The 18300-nt window shown below is 42.8% G+C and overlaps 2 protein-coding genes across 2 annotated transcripts in view; both read left to right on the top strand.

The window, feature by feature from the left end:
- Positions 1 to 456: 456 nt before the first annotated feature.
- Positions 457 to 18300, top strand: part of ubox5 (U-box domain containing 5) — a 45302-nt gene continuing 27458 nt past the window's right edge. Inside the window, exon 1 of the mRNA XM_060842163.1 lies at positions 457 to 545. The gene's annotated coding sequence lies outside the window, so the exon portion shown is untranslated. The remainder of the gene's footprint in view (positions 546 to 18300) is intronic.
- Positions 463 to 13111, top strand: LOC132826254 (FAST kinase domain-containing protein 5, mitochondrial). Its single transcript, XM_060842026.1, has 2 exons — positions 463 to 545; positions 10319 to 13111. The coding sequence occupies exon 2, from the start codon at positions 10357 to 10359 to the stop codon at positions 12865 to 12867; it is 2511 nt and encodes an 836-aa protein (XP_060698009.1). The 5' UTR covers positions 463 to 545; positions 10319 to 10356; the 3' UTR covers positions 12868 to 13111.

Raw genomic sequence — 18300 nt, 5'->3', positions numbered from 1 at the left:
TGCAGAAGGCGATCTATTTGTGGCAACTGTGCGCATGGGCAGAAGGTGCCGCCTGTTTCGGCAGCTGTGCGCATGAGCAGAAGGTGCCGACCGTTTCGGTAGCTGTGCGCATGAGCAGAAGGTGCCGTCTGTTTGTGCAGCTATGCGCATGAGCAGAAGGTGCCGTCCGTTTGTGCAACTTTGCATGTGAGTAGAAGGTGTCGTCTGATTGGGGTAGCTGTGCGCATGTGCGACATGCGCTCTCTGTGGGACGGGGCCTAGTGCAGTCTGAGGAATCAGCCCTGACTGAGCTCTCCAATTACCTGTAGTAACTATTTCAGAGCCTTGCAGAATGCTCTCCTTGAAATATTTACCCGTTTAATTTTGCTTTCATCCATAAATCAGGTGGATTTTTTTCTGCTTATGGTCCTCCCTGGTCTTTCGTAGTCCAGGACGCCGGGGATATTAGCAACAAGTTCCTGATAGATAACCGCCCTGGGACTGACTGGGATAAGGTGAAGCCAACCTTTCTGCTCCTAATCACTTGGCTGACGATTAAGGGGAAGGTAAGAACTGTGTGTATGACACAGAACAAGGTTGAATAGTATATGGATAGCTGGCTGGAAAGATCAGGTTCAGCCAAAAATGTGCATTTTTATGAAGGGAGACCAAAGCTGCATACAGTGCTTCAAGTGTGGTCTTGCCCAAGGCCTTGTGTAATTGCAGTAAGACATCCTGATTCTCAACTCAGATTCACTTACGATGAAGGGCAATACACCATTTGCCATCCTAATTGCTTGCTGTACCTGCCTTTCTACTTTCATTGACCATTTGGGCGGCACGGTGGCACAGTGGTTAGCACTGCTGCCTCACAGCACCTGTAGACCCAGGTTCAATTCCCGACTCAGGCGACTGACTGTGTGGAGTTTGCATGTTCTCCCTGTGTCTGCGTGGGTTTCCTCCGGGTGCTCCGGTTTCCTCCCACAGTCCAAAGATGTGCGGGTCAGGTGAATTGGCCATGCTAAATTGCCTGTAGTGTTAGGTAAGGGGTATATGTAGGGGTATGGGTGGGTTGCGCTTCGGCTGGTCGGTGTGGACTTGTTGGGCCGAAGGGCCAGTTTCCACACTGTAAGTAATCTAATCTAATCAGTATACAAGTACACCTAGATCCCTCTGTACATTCATACTTCCCAATGTACTATCATTTGATGATAATCTTTCTTTCTGTTTTTCACATATAAGCAGATAACTTCAGATTAGCCACATCGTGCTGTGACTACTGTGCTTTGCCCACTCTCATCTTGAACCCTCCTTGTGTCTTCCTCATAAGCCTGAATCCTCCCAGATTTGTGTCATCCACAAACCTGAAAATGTTGCATTTGGTTCCCTCATCTAGGTGTGGCTAGGGCGCAAGCACTGATTCTTGTGGCACTTTACTCCTTCCCACTTGAGAATAGAACTGTTTATTCCCACCCTGATTCCTGTTTGTCAAACTATCATCATCCCCTGCCATTATATTAACCCATATCCCACGTGTTTAATAAAAACAAAGAATAGAGACGTCGGAAATCAGAAATTGTTCCAAAAACCCAGCAGGTCTGACAATATCTCTGGAGAGAAAGGAGAGTTAATGTTTTGGGTCCAAAGAAGTTTTGGTCCCATGATGAAGAAGGACCTGAAACATTAACCTTGCTTTCTCTTCAGAGATATTGTCAGACCTGCTGGGTTTTTGTAGCAATTTCTGATTTGTCTGTGTGCTTTAATTTTGCTCACTAACTTTATTTGAAGCCTTATGAAAATCCCAATACACCACATCCACTGGTTCTCCCCTATCCCAATAGTTATGTTCTCAAAAACTTCAGTAGAATTGTTAAGCATGACTTACCTTTCGTAAATCCTTGCTGACTTTATCCAGTCCCAGTGATGCTTTCCAAGTGTTCGCTTTTTAATTTAATCTCAAGATTCCATCACAGATGTGAGACAAACTGATCTTTAATTCTTTGTTTTTCTCTCCCTCCCTTTTTAAATAGTGCCACCCTCCAAAGTGTAGGAACTTGTCCAGAATCTATACAGTTTTGTAAGATCACCACTAATGTATTCAGTATTTCCTGGGCCATGTCTGTTGGTACTTTGGGATGTAGACTATCATGCTGTGAGCACCAGTCTTTAACCCCATTAATTTCCAAGCACCACTTTCTCACTAATGTTGATTTCCTTCAGTTCTATCCCCTCACTGCGTCCTCTGTACCTAATATTTCTGGGAGGTTATTTTGTTGTCTTGTATGAAAACAGAATTAAAGAATCAAATGTGTTTATTCTTCTCCCATTTCTTTGTTTTCCCATTATAATATCCCTGGTTTCTAACTGAAAGGGACCCTTGTTTTTACTGAGCTTTTTCACCTCATATTTATGGAAGCTTTTATAGTCCATTTCTATGTTCCCTGAAATTTTACACTCCAACTTCACCATGATCAAATTTTTTGCTGAATTATGAAATTCTCCCAATCCTTAGGCATGCTTTTTTTAATTTTTGGCACTTTTTATGTCTGCACTTTGGATCTAATACAGTCTATAATTTATTTTGGAAGTTACTGTTGATCTACGTTTCCTCTGTTATTTCTGAGCCGGTCAGGAATGAACATTTCTTATATTTGATAAACACGTTGTTCCAATAAACCACTACCTATCCAACATCAAGTAAAGTTCCTCAATCTATCATTGCCAATGCACATCTGGTACCATCATGGTTCCTGAATCTAAATAAAAGTTTCTGACTTGATTACTTCACTCCCTGTCTTAGTGAAGAACTCTTGCTTATTATGGTCGCTCTTCCTCAAGGGACCCCTCATAACAAGATTATTCATTTATCTTTACTCGTTGTACAATACCCAGTCTAGAGTAATCTGTTCTCCGGTTGGTCCCTCAATGTATTAGTCTGCAAAACAATTGTGAATGCACTCCAAGAAATCCTGCTCCACATTACCAATCTTTCTGTAAATTAAAGTCATCCATGATTACTGTGGTTCTCTATTGTATATCTTTATTTCTTGTTTAATGCCTTCCCTTTCATTTTCATGACTTTTTGGGGGCCCGTAGACAACACCCAACAACATTTTGTGCTCCTTGATGTTTCTTGTCTCTACTCATACTCTCTATGTCTCTACTCTATATGACTCAGAGTCATAAAAATGTACAGCACGGAAACAGACCGTTTGATTCAACTCGTACATGCCAACTAGATATCCTAAGTTAATACATTTGCATATGCCACCACTTGGCTCATATACCTCAAAACCCTTCCTATTCATATACCCATCCAGATGCCTTTTAAATGTTGTAATTGTGTCAGCCTCCACCACCACTAGCAACTGATTCCGTACACACACCACCATCTTGTGAAAAAATTGACGCTTGGGTCCTTTTTAAATCTTTCCCCTCTTACCCTAAACCTATTTCCTCTAGTTCTGAACTGTTCCACTCTCGGGAAAGACCTAGTCTATCTACCTCTCCATGTCCCTCATGATTTTATAAACCTCTATAAGGTCACCCCTCTGCTTCTGACACTTCAAAGAAAATAGAGGCCGATTCAGCCTCTCCCTACAGGTCAAACCCTCCAACCCTGGCAACGTCCTTGTAAATCTTTCCTGAACCCTTTCGGGTTTCACAACATCCTTCCTACAGGAGGGAGACCAGAATTGCACACAATATTCCAAAAATGCCCTAACCAATGTCCTATGCAGCTGCAGCATGCCTCCCAGTTGCTATTCTCAACGCTCTGACCAATAAAGGAAAGCATACTAAACAACTTCTTCATTATCCTACCTACCTGCAACTCCATTTTCAAGGAACAATGAACCTGCACTGTCTACGTCATTATTTTCTCTGTCTATATGCTTTCTCGCTCTGACATTGACTTATCCTTTTACTAACAATGTCATCTCACCTCCTTTCCCTTTTGGCTGTCTTCCTAAATAATAAGTACTCCTGGATGTTCATTTCCTGTCCTTCGTAACCCTGGTACCATGTCTCTGTAATTTCAACTCTATCATAACTGCTTAAATTAATTTGCAATTCTAATTCCCCAATTTTTGCAAATGCTCCACACCTTAACGTACAAAGGCTTTAGACTTGTCTTTTTAACCCTTAGCTTTGTTTTGCAGTATGGTCCCATTCGTTTTTCATTTTTGTTTCTGCCTTCTACTTTAGTAGGTTACATTTCTGTCTTTTGTTTTTATCCTTATTTTTCCTTGCTGAAGTTTCCATTTCCCACCATTCTAGTTTAGATGTACTTTTGAGATATGTGGTTTCTAACAAATATCTGCAAACATAAGGTGGGACTGCACCAAGCCTATAATGTTACTTGTTATATTTTTCTAACACTTTCACAGATTAGCAAGTTTTGAGAAGATTTGTACTTGGTCGAGGTCCTGTATGTAAGTTTTCTTGCTGGGCTGGAAAGTTCATTTTCAGATGTTTTGACACCATACTAGGTAACATCATCAGTGAGCCTCCATTGAAGCATTGGTGTTAGTAACCCACCTTGTGTGTTTAGATTTCCTTTGGCTGGTGATGTCAGTTCCTGTGGTGACGCCATTTCCTGTTGTTTTTCTCAGATGGTTGTAAATGGGCCCAAGTCGATGTGTTTGTTGAGACAATGGGCATCAACTAGCCACAAAAAGACATGACCCATTCTCACCAGTGTCCTGACATACAGATGAGGAAGGACGCCACTTCGACTGGGACAACACAACGATCCTAGGGATAGCCAAACACAGACGTGCCCAAGAATTACTAGCAGCATGGCATTCCAACCAGAACTGTCTCAACAAATGCATCGACTTGGACCCCATTTACCAAAAAGAACAGGAACTGATGTCATCACAGAAAATGGCATCACCAGCTAAGGCAACCTAAACACATAAATAGAAAGCGGGTCACTGAGTGCTTCACCGGAAGCTCACTGATGATGTTACCTAGTATGGTGACGAAATGGCTGCATATGAACTTTCTAACTCAGCGAGCAAACTTACATACAGAGCTTTCACAGGTTCTTATAAAAGAATAAGGAATCTCAATGTACACTTAACGCATCATTGAAGTTTTAAAAGTAATGTTTTATCAATATGTTAACTTACTGTAGCCTCTATAGAATTTTATCTTATAATAAACAAGATCAGTTTTCAATCTGTTTTATGTAATCAATTTTTGGAATATTTTCAAGTGATTCTGAGCTCAAGAATGGATTGAGAATATTCAGTGCTACCTTGGACTGAACATTAATTCCAATAATTAGTTATTGGAATTATTCATCCATGTATTACAGCTCAGTAGCTATTCGCAGGAAGTGATTGTGCTCCTCAGGGAAACCATGTCTCGAGAAAATCGTTGGACTACGACCTGTTCTTCCCGGCATGTAGGGTTGCAACGTCTAGTGGAAGTGTTAGTTCCAGTGTATAAAATATGAATGCTGGCATTTAGTTGAGCCTGGACGATGCTTGAAGTTCAGTGATACGTTGAGGGTGGACAGGTTCATGATATGAAATGGGAAAGATTGTCACACGTCTGAGAATGGTCAGATATGTAACACTTCATTCCCTTGAAACTCCTGTGATATTAAATGAAGATTCAAAGCTGAAGAGAAAGTTCAGAACTTTTAAAAGTTTACCTAATGTTAGAAGGATTTTCTACCTATTTGTATTTACAAAGCGGTAATGCTATTTTGTGAGATTAACATACTGTGTTTTCAGAACAGTAATGTGAATGTCAAGCAAGAACTTACCATGATACCCATCCCAAACAAAATCTATCACTCTGTCTTGAAAATTACAATTGCCTCAGCAAACAAATGTGTTACAATGTTTTTCCAAATTGTACAATTTTGTCAGTCATCTAGGAGGAAGGTAGTAATGGTAATATCACCGGACTAGCAATCCTGAACCCCAGCCAAGTATTCTTGATGATCTTGGTTCGATTCCCACCATGACAGATAGGTGATCCAGAATTCAATAAAAATCTGGAATCAAAACTTAGTCTAATGGTGACCATTTAACCACAGTCAATTGTCATAACAAAAAATCCTTTAGAAAGGGAAATCTACCATATTTGGTCGACACTATGTATAACTCCAGACCCACAGCAATGTGTGTTTTTTTTTATTCAATTGTGGGACATGGACATTGCTGGCTGGCCAGCATTTATTACCCGTCCTTGTTTGCCTTTGAGAAGGTAGTGGTGAGCTGCCTTGGGGAACTGCTGCAGTCTATATTCTATTGGAAAACACACAATTTTCTGAGGGAAGGAATTCCAGGATTTTGACTCATGACAGTGAAGGAACAGAGATATATTTCCAAGTCAGGATGGTGGTGTTCCAATATATCTGCAGCCTTTGTCCTTCTAGATGGAAGTGGTCGTGAGTTTGGAAGGAACTGTCTAAGAATCTTTGGTGAATTTCTTGTAGATAGTACAAACTGCTGGGCTAGTGAGCGTCTGCGGTGGTTCGCGTGGATGCTTGTGGATGTAATGGCAATCAAATGAGCTGCTTTGTCCTGGGTGGTGTCAAGCTTCTTGTGTTGTTGGAACTGTACTCTGGCAGGCAAGTGGGGAGTATGCCATCACACTCCTGACTTGTGCCTTGTCAATGGTGGACAGATTCCAAGGGAGTCTGGAGGTGAGTTGCTCGCTGCAGTAGTCCTAGCTTCTGTCCTGCTATTGTAGCTACTATGTTTATGTGGCGAGTCTAGTTGAGTTTCTGGTTAATGGTAACCTGAGAATGTTGATAGTTGGGGATTCAGTGGTAAAGCCATTGCGTGTTCAATGATGATTGCCTGGTATTAGGGTGACACAAATGTTAATTGCCACTTGTTAGCTCAAGCCTGGATGTCATCTAGATCTTGTTGCATTTGAACATGAACTGCTTCAGCATCTGAGGAGTCTGAAATGGTGCTGAACATGTGCAGTCTTTGAATGTCCACATTTCTGACCTTATGAAGGGAAGATGATTGAAGCAGGTCAAGATGCCTGGGCCTCTTGTGCAGCTAGTGCAGAAGGGAGGGCCTCAGCTATGTGGGTCTTTGGGAGTCTTCCAGAGCAGATGGGATCTGTACAAGAAGGAAGGGTTGTACCTAAGCAATATCCTGGCAGGGAGGTTTGATAATGTCACTCAGGAGAATTTATTGTTGAGTAGATGCTACTTAATAGCATTGTTAATGACATCTTCCATCACTTTACTGATGATCGAGACTAGACTAATGGGGCAGTAATTGGTTAATTTGGATTTGCCCTGCTTTTTGTATAAGAACACTTGGGCAATTTTCCATATTGCTGGGTAGATGGCAGCGTGGGAAGATCTTGGCTGGGGGTATGGCAAGTTATGAAGCACAAGTCTTCAGTACTATTGCCGGAATGTTGTCAGGGCCCATAGTCTTTGCAGTATCCAGTGCCTCCAACCATTTCTTGATAACTCATGGAATGAACTGCAATGGCTGAGGACTTGTATCAATCATGCTGTGGGCCACTGGAAGTGCTGAAGTTGGGTCATCCACTGAGCATTTCTGGCTGAACGTTATTGCGAATTTGCACTGATGTGCTTGTCACTCCCATCATTAAGAAAAGAATATTTGACTCTTCACTCTTAATGGTTTGCTCTTAAATGCCCTCTGGACAATCAAGGTGAGCAATAAATGCTGGCCTCACTTGCAACACCAATAATGCATTTGAAATTTAAAAACAAAATCTCTGTACAGGTGTTTTTGATTTACAAATGTTCAACTTACGGACATGATCCTATACAGGGGTGTGATATTACAAGTTTGGCATATTGATTTTTTCTCATACTTATGAACAGCTGTTGCATATTGTCCTGAGTTGTGTTCCAACTTATGTGCAAATCGACTTGCAAATGACCTCAAACAGAACCCATTCACAACCTGAGGACTGCCTGTAATACCCACAACTCTCCGAGATGTCAGTGTTCCTCCAATTCTAAACACTTCCGCATTCTCAATTTTAATTCCCCCACTACTGGGGACCTTGTCTTTGGTGCCGAAAGCCTAGACTTTGGAATCCTCTCCCTGCATTTCTCTGTCTCTCTACCCCAGGTCCCTCTTTAAGACACTCCTTAATACCTACCTGTTAGAATATCTTAGTACAGATGGTCAACATTTAAAAAGTCATTTTACTTTATAATGTTTCTCTCAAGCGATTTAGTACATTTCATTACGTTGAAGGTGGTATTTAAAAGTAAGTAGTTGTCATTTCCCAACACATGAACATCAAGCTGAATTGTTAATTTTTACATCCAGAGCACACTCAACAACGTTCACATTGTCTCCAACTAATCTCATGCACATGGCTATCAGAGTGAGCTGAATGGAGGTCTTTGGATACAGTTATCAATACAGTGCTTGGCGACAGCAGCTATTGTGGGAGTAGACTGTATCTTTAGCTCTCAAAGACACAGTAATTGCTCCAAGATCAGCTTTTTTTTTTCTTAGGTTCCTCCTCTAACAGGAAGCAGATACATTTCACATGCCTACTCTTCCAGTGTTTGAGTAAGTGAGAGATCATTGGAAGAAGCAAGTTACCATTTGTCACTTTTTGAGAGAGATCTTGAAGTTGAACTTTGATCCATTATTTTGCCTCCTATTTTTTGCCTATTAGTCCCCAGGTCTTGACAGTGTTGTCAGAAATTAAGTGGATTCCAGGGATTCTCCTTGCTCGCACAGAGGGAGGAGGTGAAACTAATAGGGCAGGTTAGCTCTGGAAATCCTCAGGTGTACAAAGTTAAAGTATTCAAATTAAAACAACTTTGTCTTGATTGTTACAGTAAAAGCTTCTTAGTAACGTTTTTTGATCCTTCTGCAGTTGTTCGCAGCCAAATGCTCTCGAATTGAATCGAATCTAATCTAATGACTATTGGAATGCCTCAATTCCAGTGAGTTGCTGAGCTGGATCACTGAGATGTTTAGAGTGGGTGCTGGTCCATGGATTTTAAATAAAGAAAAAAGGGTGGCATGGTGGCTCAGTGGTTAGAATTGCTGCCTCACAGTGCCAGGGACCCAGGTTTAATTCCCGCCTCGGATGACTGTCTGTGTGGGGTGTGCACATTCTCCCTGTGTCTGCGTGGGTTTCCTCCCACACTCCAAAGATGTGCAGGGCAGGTGAATTGGCCATGCTAAATTACCCGTAGTGTTAGGTGCATTAGTTAGGGGTCAATATGGGGAATGGGTCTGGATGGGTTACTCTTTGGAGGGTCGGTGAGGACTTGTTAGGCCGAAGGGCCTGTTTTCATACTTTAGGGAATGGAATGGATTCAAATGTTTATCAATAATTGAATTGCTTATTCCTGTTCCATTGGAATGGCAACTGTGAATAAGGGAACCCAGCTATGCAGGATTTTTAAAAATGTTGCACTGTGAAAGTGATATTGTGTGAATGACTTAAACCTTACTGTTTGTTGTAGTGTCCCTGAATGCTTCTACTAGGTTATTCTGGAGAGAATTGCGGTAGCTAGTGTTCTATATTAAGTGTAAATAGCTGGTACATTCCAGTGACATTGTTGCTGTGGGTAGTTCAGTGTCCTTTTGTTTGAAGCTTCTATTGAAAGCTTGTACTGTGTGTCATTTTAAAATTATTTCTCTTGGATGTTGTTTGATAGGTAGATAATTAGCTTATTTTGATGTTTTCAATGTAACACAGTAATAGACTAATATTTATTAGGTTTGACCTGTGCAGAAGGCTTGATATCTTTGATATCTTCCTTTGTATAGACGTTGACAGTCACATAGTCATCCACGACTGAAAGAGAGAAAATTTCTCTGGCATTATTTGGTCGTTGATATTTTCATACACTATCCATATAATTCCCTGTAATGGAAGTGGGGAGGCTCTACAGTCTCCCCACTCTCTGGGTAAAGAGGTTCCTTCTGAATACACTGTTGAATTTCTTGGTGACTGTCTTATATTGCTACCTTCCCACTTCCCCATGGCAAATCGAGTTAGTTAGTGGCAAGGATAGTGGGCTAGTTAAGTGCTAAATGAGGAAAATTTTATCCATTTTCACAGCCCATAGGACCAAGGATGGAGTACCACACTGGGAAGGTGGGATCCTACTGGAACTTTGCCCAAAATAAATTGTGTAGATTTTGAGTGTGAATTTTAACTCCATTTGTTCTACAGAAACAACTTCATTGTGTGTCTTGATTTTACCAAACCTGTTGGATGTGAACTGCGGTTGCCAATCCACCAGTGCAGATGATAAATTCACCATTGAATAATAAATGCAGATGATCTTGAAAACTCTCTAGACATCAAAGTTACTTGTTCTTCTACCTTTTTTCAGTACCAGACACAATCTTGAGTCCTGCACGTTTGGTGAACATGGCTGCTGTCATTTGGCGGAAGCTGCGCAGAAGATTCTGCGACTGCCGAGCATATTTAAAACCCAGTGGGTGTGGTGAAGTGAGAAATCCTGAAGAAAGGATCAAGGGAGTTAACAACAAGCAAGATGCAAGGTATGGGCAGAACACCTTCTGCTTGTCCAAGGATGCCTCTGTGTTAGTGGACTATAAAGTGAATTCTGACCCAGCAGCTTACAGCAGCACCAAAAGAAGGCCAAAGCAGAGTGTTCCCAGTGAGATGGATGATTACAGTGATGCTTTCTCCCTTTTACTGGAAAACATTCCATCCAGCGTGGGAATCAAACAAGTGCGTAATGCTTACACAGTGATATGCTCTCGCCGCCTGTCCAGTGTGAGGAACACTCTGCTGGAGCTGGTCTATAATAAATCTGATGACGTGCAGTACACTGCTGGTCACTGGCCTGCCAGCTCAAAGCAGAAGCTGGATACTGACATTGTAGAGATCTACGACACGAAAGAAGACCCTCGGGGCTTTCAGAAACTTAGGGATGCTTACAGGGATCTCTGTTTCGACAGCTCAGAGCAGGGGGAGCCGCTGTCTGTGGAAGAGGGCCAGAAGATTCTGCGTGATGTCTCCTTCCTGAAGAGCAGCCTGACCCCAGAGAACATTGTGGATTTTTTTTGCCGGCTCAGCCGGCTGCCGGGTGAGCAGCATGCAGCGGTAAAGGCCGATTCTCGGTTTGCAATGCTCTGCCGGTACAGCGTCGACAATCAGGCTGCATTCACGCTGCAGCAGCTCCTCCAGCTTTTCGAGGCAGTGGTCCGCCTCCAGGTTTCCTCATCTCAGGCGCTGCTGAAGAGCTACGAGTTGGCGTTTTGCCGCCGTGTGTGGGACATGGGCTTCAGCCAGCTCCTGTTGGTGGCTGACCTGTGGCGCTGCCTGGGGCGTGGAGCACCGCACTACATGGAGATCCTGCTGAGCTACACGGCACTGCGGTGGAGGGAGCTGACCATGCCCCAGCTGGTGCAGCTCCTGTACGTGATCGGGGAGAACCGCCGGGCCCCTCCCGAGCTGATGCAGAAGCTGGAGATGCTGCTGTCCACACATTTGGAGCAGATGAACCTGGAGGAAGTGGGAGCAGTCTGCCTGGGCTTCTTCAAGTCCAAGAGCGGGTTTTCTGAGCAGCTCATGAAACAGATTGGAGACAAGGTGGCAGCAAGGATGGGGGATGTTAGCAATTATAGCTTGGTGAATGTGATGAAAATGTTCCGTTACACCCACGTGGATCACTTGCCTTTCCTACAGCAGCTGGGAGAGGTGGTGCCACAGAGGATTCCTAGTATTGGTACACAGGGGGTAATGCACATTGTGCTGGCATGTGCATCCCTACACTTCCGGGATGAGCGCCTCCTGGAGGCCGCCGCCTCTAGGTTCCCTTCCAAGGTGCACTACTGCAGGAGCAAAGATGTCGCCAAGTATCTGTGGTCTTTCTGCAGTTTAAACTACGAGCCTGAGAACGCTGAGGTAGTCTTCTCCAGCCTGACCGAACAGATGCAGCGCAAAATGCATGAGTTCCAGCGCTTCCCGGAGCACCTCCTCACTGGCCTGCTGGCTCTGGCATTTACCGGGAGGTTCCCCCACCATCTCATTGACATCGCTCTGAGCCCACCCTTTGTCCAACTGGCGACCGAAGAGAGTCCCTTTGAATTGAAGAAAGATCTCTTCACGCTGGACGGCTCAGTGGCCATTGAGTGCCCCGATTACAGCGGGCACCGCCTCCCCCTGCAGTTGCAGCAAGAGGTGGCACAGATGCTGTGGGATTTTGCCAGGCAGGACATCTGTGTGAAGCCAGAGGTGCTGGAAGCCGCTAGTTTGCTGCAGGTCATGCTGGGCGGCCCTCAGTTTGTCAAGAACCATCTGATACTGCCTCACACCAGGTCGGCCGACCTTGAGGTGCACTTTGACACCTCGGGTCAGCCACTGCCTCTTCAGGAGGCACTGAATGAAAAGGCACAGAAACCCAAGCTCAAATTCAGTGGGATCCCTGTCACAGACCAACTCATATCCCAACTCGCAAAATGCAGAGCTGGCGGCTCGACATTAAAAAGTCAGCCTGACCATGTGACTGAGGGAGAAGGTGAAAGGACCACTCAAAATGTGCTCAGAACTGGGGTCGAAGGTGGTGTTCGAACAGGGTTGAATCTAAAGCTGTTTCGAAGTGGAGTGCCCCTAACAGACAGTCTCTTAAACTCATTAACTGATACAAAAATTCCAATAGAAAGAGCTACCACCCACCCTCAGGGCACATCAGAGATTCGAAAACTCGCTATTCAGATAACCAACCGCAATCAATACTGCTACGGTACCCACATCCTCCTGGGGTTGCATAGTATGAAGAGGAGACAACTAGTTAAAGCTGGCTATGTGGTAGTAGAGCTGCCCCACTGGGAATGGTTTCCTTTACTCAAACGAACTCGGTCTGAGAAACTCTCCTATTTGCATCAGAAACTCTACAATTCACTGGATTGAATTAGAGGGGGTGCCTTCCAGAGAGTGGACATGTCTTTTTTTCTTTAAAAGCTAAATTTAATTACTGAATTTAATACAATAAAAACAACTTGTTTTTCATCAAACTCATTTCACTGATTTATGGTGAAATATTTGTTTTTTGGGAGCTGCTGCCAGAACATGTATTTGAATTGCACAATGTAATTTAGCCTGTCTACCAATTGAGTCTTGGATGCAAATAATTAGCTGCTCGGTTCCAATAAAAAAGGCATTAAGACTTTTTTAAAAAAAGTTTTTGTTTTCTTTTCTGCATACGTTTTACAATACTTGGTTTATTTCTCTCCTATCTCGAAGGAGGCTATATCTGTTCAGTTAGACTGTTTGAACCGTGAGTAGCACAGTAGTTAGCACTGCTGCCTCAGTGTCAGAGACCCGGGTTCAATTCCCGCCTCAGCCAACTGTCTGTGTGGTGTTTGCACATTCTCTCAGTGTCATGTCTGCGTGGGTTTCCTCTGGGTGCTCCGGGTTCCTCCCACAGTCCAAAAATGTGCAGGTTAGGTGAATTGGCCATGCTAAATTGCCTGTAGTGTTAGGTGAACGGTAAGTGTAGGGGAGTGGGTCTGGATGGGTTGCTCTTCTGAGGGTCGGTGTGGACCTGTTGGGCCGAAGGGCCAGTTTCCACGCTGTAAGTAATCTAAGGAGAAAGTGAGGACTGCAGGTGCTGGAGATCAGAGCTGAAAGATGTGTTGCTGGAAAAGCACAGCAGGTCAGGCAGCATCCAAGGAGCAGGCGAATCGACGTTTCAGACATAAGCCCTTCTTCAGGCTGAAAAAGAGCTTATGTCTGAAACGTCGATTCTCCTGCTGCGCTTTTCCAGCAACACATTTTTCAGCTGTAAGTAATCTAATCCAATCTTAACCTTAACCAGTGTGTTGCTGAAGTATTTGTTCTTCCAATGTGAAATTGAGTTTAGAGTGCGATTCTATCAAGAAGGTGGAAATGTCCTGTTAATGTTGAACAGGAGTAGACCGCATTGTCCATTGAGTCTGCCGCACTGTTTCCGGGCTTCAGCTTCACTTTCCTGCCTTCTATCCAGTTTCCCTTGATTCCAAGAGGCACAAAAATCATCTGTCTTATCTCAACCTTAAGTTTATCCAAATGATGGAGGAACCAAACTACTCAGGGGACAAAAATTTCAAAGATTTTTGGGTACCTTTTTGAGAGAATGTATTTTTCCTCCGCATAGTTCTTGTTTATTGTCCACATATGCAGACACAAATGATCCTGAGAGACACGGGACAGCAATTGGGAGCAGGAACACTGGCTACTTTCTTTCCTTTTCCCAGCTAAGAAATAGTGTGGTAGTTCATGCAATCCTGTTGCTGCCTGATTGTACTCAGCAGGACTTGCATTTTGAAAACAATTCCCTTTTCGATCTTGGCAATAGCCTTGTTCAGCCGGTTATTATTTTTAGTACAAACAACTTTTGTGAAACAAAACTAATAAATGTTAAATTGCAAGTATTGTACATGTCCATTAAATCATCGACACCTGAATTGTTATGGAGGGTATACGTGTTATAGCACCCTAAGTGGCTTAGATGATAGTATTTGTACATGTGACCTCAAGGTTGCATTGTCAGCTCATTCTGGAGACGTGAGCACAGGAATGTAATTCAACTCTCCTGGTGCAGCCCTGAGAGACTGCTACATTGATCACTGTCATTCTAACAAAGCATTAAACTGAAACTTTGTCTCTCAGGTGGGTGTAAAATTTCTCCGAAACTACTTCAAAGCAGAATATGGAAGTTTTTCTATCTTGGTCAATATTTATCTTAAAAGCAACGTCATTTGAAATATATTCCCTGGTCACCTGGGATAGAGTGAGTAGTGAGGACTGAAGACAGTAGTTTTGGCCTTGCCATTATTTAGTTGGAGGAAACTTGTGCTCAGCCAATACCCAATGTTGATCAAGCAGTGTGACTAGTCTAAAATCATAATAATGTCGAGAGAGATGGCATTGGCTGAGTGCCACTACTCTATTTGTGGTGTACATGTTATGCTTTGGGGGGATTTTGCTGCAAGACATCACATTGGACAGGGCTAAGGATCTCTCCTTGGTATTGGTGCATCCCCAGCCTACTGAATGATGGAGGTGAGAGGCATTGGAGGTAGGTAGTGTGGTCAGCTTTGTTAAAGATTACTGACTGATGAGATAAGATTCCAAGACAATAAGAATTAGAAACAGGGGTAGACTTGACCCTGAAGCCTGCTTTGCATTCAGTAGGATCTTACCTGATCAGACATTCCTCATTTCTACTTTCCTGCCTTTTCCCTGTAAGTCTTGATTCCTAGACTGAGCAAGAATCTATCAATCTCAGCTTTAAATCTATCCAAGGACTCTGTCCCACAGCTCCCTATGGCATCCAAAGACTGTCAACCCTCAGAAACATTCCTACACATCACGGAATAATTTATTTTAGTTACACTCTCATACCATGTTGCATTTGTGACATTGAGAACTGACTGGAGTAATTCAAATATGAAGTTGAGAGAAAGAAGGACATGGATTTGGGAGACCCGATAGAAGTAACCATCGATGTAGTGTGATGATGCTGCTCCTTTAACAAGATTATGTTGTCCTTGGTTTTATTTTAGGAGGTCATAAAGGCACAGACTGGGCGATCTAGGTTTGAAGGGTTTTAAGGCCAATTTGATTAAATATAACAGATACTGCCTCAGGCAAAAGGCTTAAAATAAACACTTGTATAATGAAAGGGCAGTAGACAGTTCTCCCAGCTCAGCTTTTCTTTGGTTTGATTTTAGCAGTCTGGCTGTTCAGTGAAAGCAGTTGGTCAGTTTTGAGGCTGCTGGTCTAAGAAGCAGCTACGTGGAAGAAGGTGTTCCATGCTAAATCTCTCTTTCGCGATTGTTGCAAGTGTTTGGAATAACATCATTAAGTTGGGATAATCTGTAGGGGTTTCAGATAGGTTAAGTTTGTCTGTATTCTGTTCAACTTTTGTGTTTAATTCGGTAATCTGTAAATCCATTGTGGTTTGACTGGCTGCAGCCCTCCTGGAATGTGCACTATACACCTGCTTAAAACAAGTAGCAAAGTTAGGGTCCAGGCTACTTTCTTGTAATGTTTTGAGGGGGTCGGGCCTGGTCTGTAACACTAGGGGCTTGTTCAGGATTTGTTCTATAGTTCCAAATTGGGATTAGGGTTGTTGGACTCAAACCTGCAAGAGTGGTAGGTGTTAGTGTATTTTGTTCTTTGGTTGGTTTGAACAGTGTTTGGGATAGCAATGGCTCTTTCAGTCACTAAGTTTCCTGGGGGTGGAAGAAGTGACTTCCACCGTTTTGCAAAAGGTGATTAAGGCCAAGCTGCTGGAATTAGCTGGAGGAAAGGAGAGATAGTTCAGCATTTATATTTGTTGGGCCGAAGGGCCTGTTTTCACACTGCAAGTAATCTAATCTAATCTAATCTAATCCACAAAAAAAGAATCTTTTGGAGATGGCTAAAATTCAACAGAAAATGAAGCTGCTTCAGTTAGAGGCAAAAGACAAGGAAAGAGCAACAGAAATGAAACTGTTTGAATTACAATTAAAAGGAGAGAGAGAGGGAGTTTGAACTTCAGAAATTGGCAGTTAGAAAAGTCAGCTTAAAAGGATGGCAATGAAAGCTGAAGGTAAGTTTAATGGAGGGTGAGCAAACTCATAGTAGCCAAAGGCCCGGTGCGAAACTGTTTACATGTATCCACGCAATGCCTTTTTCATCTCACTTGAAAAGATGGCTAAACAAATGCGGTGGCCAGTGACCGTGTGGGTTTTGTTGATCCAGGTAGTGAGGTCTCTGGGGTGTATGAGGAGGTGAAGAAAGCCATCATAAGTGCATATGTGCTTGTGCCAGAAGCTCTCAGACAACGTTTCAGGAATCTAAAGAGGGACCCTGATCAAAACTGATGAAAGGATCAAACAGAGTAATTTTAATAGGTGGATAAGGGCATTAAAAGTAGAACAAAACTGTGATGCTGTTAGAGAATTATTTTGGAGGAGATCAAAAATTCGCTTCCTGTAGTTATGAGAACTTATATGGAAGAGCTAAGAGTTAAAATGCATGATTAGCAGCTGAAATGGCTGATGATTGAATTGGCCCATAAATCAAAGTTTGGATTCCAATATCAGTTGCAATCCGTGAGGAATAGAACTTGGCGAAAAGAGAAATCCTCATGTGGAAAGGGAAAGGTAGATCTCGGTGAGGGTCAAAAGGATAACTTACCAAAGGGTGAAAAGGGAAATAAAAAGCTCTGGTGTTTTCACTGTAATAAAGTAGGCCACATGAAATCAGGGGTGGGTTAGGAAAAGCACTGGGAAGCCAGATGGAGGAAAACAGGATAAGGCAATGAATTTTGTTGGAGTGCTAACAGGAAGCACAGTGGAGGCTAGAAAGCTGCACCAGAATGTACAACTTGGCCAGAGGTCGGTTAAGGAGGAAGTGCCCGATCTTCTTAAACAGTATACCTGTGAAGGTAAAGTTTACTCGCCTAGGCCAGGAGCAACAGGTAAAGAGATAGTGTCCAGTGAAAAGTGGGGAAGTTGTGATAGGAATACTGGACAAACTGTCAGCTCCAGGAATGCAATTTGTCCTTGCTAACGATATAGCTGATATAACAGGTAGGAGTGCTGTCGACTGTGGTTGAAAGGCCAGTGGAAACTCGGGCAACTGAACTATTGCAGGACATACATTCTGGGATTTTTCCCGACTGTGTGGTAACGAGGTCACAAAGACACTTGTTGAAACAGATTAAAGAGTACAAATAAGACTGTTGAGAATAGCAGAGATCCTATTTGATTAGATGGTTGACACAAACCAGGAGCAAATAGATGACAAAGCAGACATCTTTAGCTCAGATAAATTAACTGAGTTACAGCAGAAAGATGAAAACTTTAAAGCATTGTATCAAAAGGCATACATGGAAAAAGAATCCGATGCATCCCTGAATACTACTGTCTGAAAAATGATGACTTAATGAGGAAATGGAGATAGATGAGAAATAGGCAGAGGTTCATCAAGTCGTATTGCCAGTGGGTTTTAGAAATGAGTTGTTGCGAGTGGCATATTAACTACCAGTAGGGGGTCATTTAGGGCTTAAAAAAACCCAAGCTAAAATACAAAAACATTTTTACTGGCCTGTACTGCCCAAGGATGTAATTGTGTCCTGCCAGACATATCATACGTGAGGTAATTGGAAATCCACAGGCGGTAATAAAACCCACACCTTTAATACCTATTTTTACATTTGAGGAACTTTTTACAAACGTCCCTACCTAAAACAAAAAGTGGGAATCCGTATTTGTTAATGATAACGAATATGTCTACTGGACTTCCAGAGGCTATTCCATTACGTTGTACCGCAGTTAAAAGGATTGTAGATGAATTACTCAAGTTTTTCAC

Source organism: Hemiscyllium ocellatum, chromosome 1 (genome assembly GCF_020745735.1).
Source record: "Hemiscyllium ocellatum isolate sHemOce1 chromosome 1, sHemOce1.pat.X.cur, whole genome shotgun sequence".
NCBI lineage: Eukaryota > Metazoa > Chordata > Chondrichthyes > Orectolobiformes > Hemiscylliidae > Hemiscyllium > Hemiscyllium ocellatum.
Note: the sequence above shows the minus strand (reverse complement) of the source record. Positions and strands in the feature narration are given on the sequence as shown.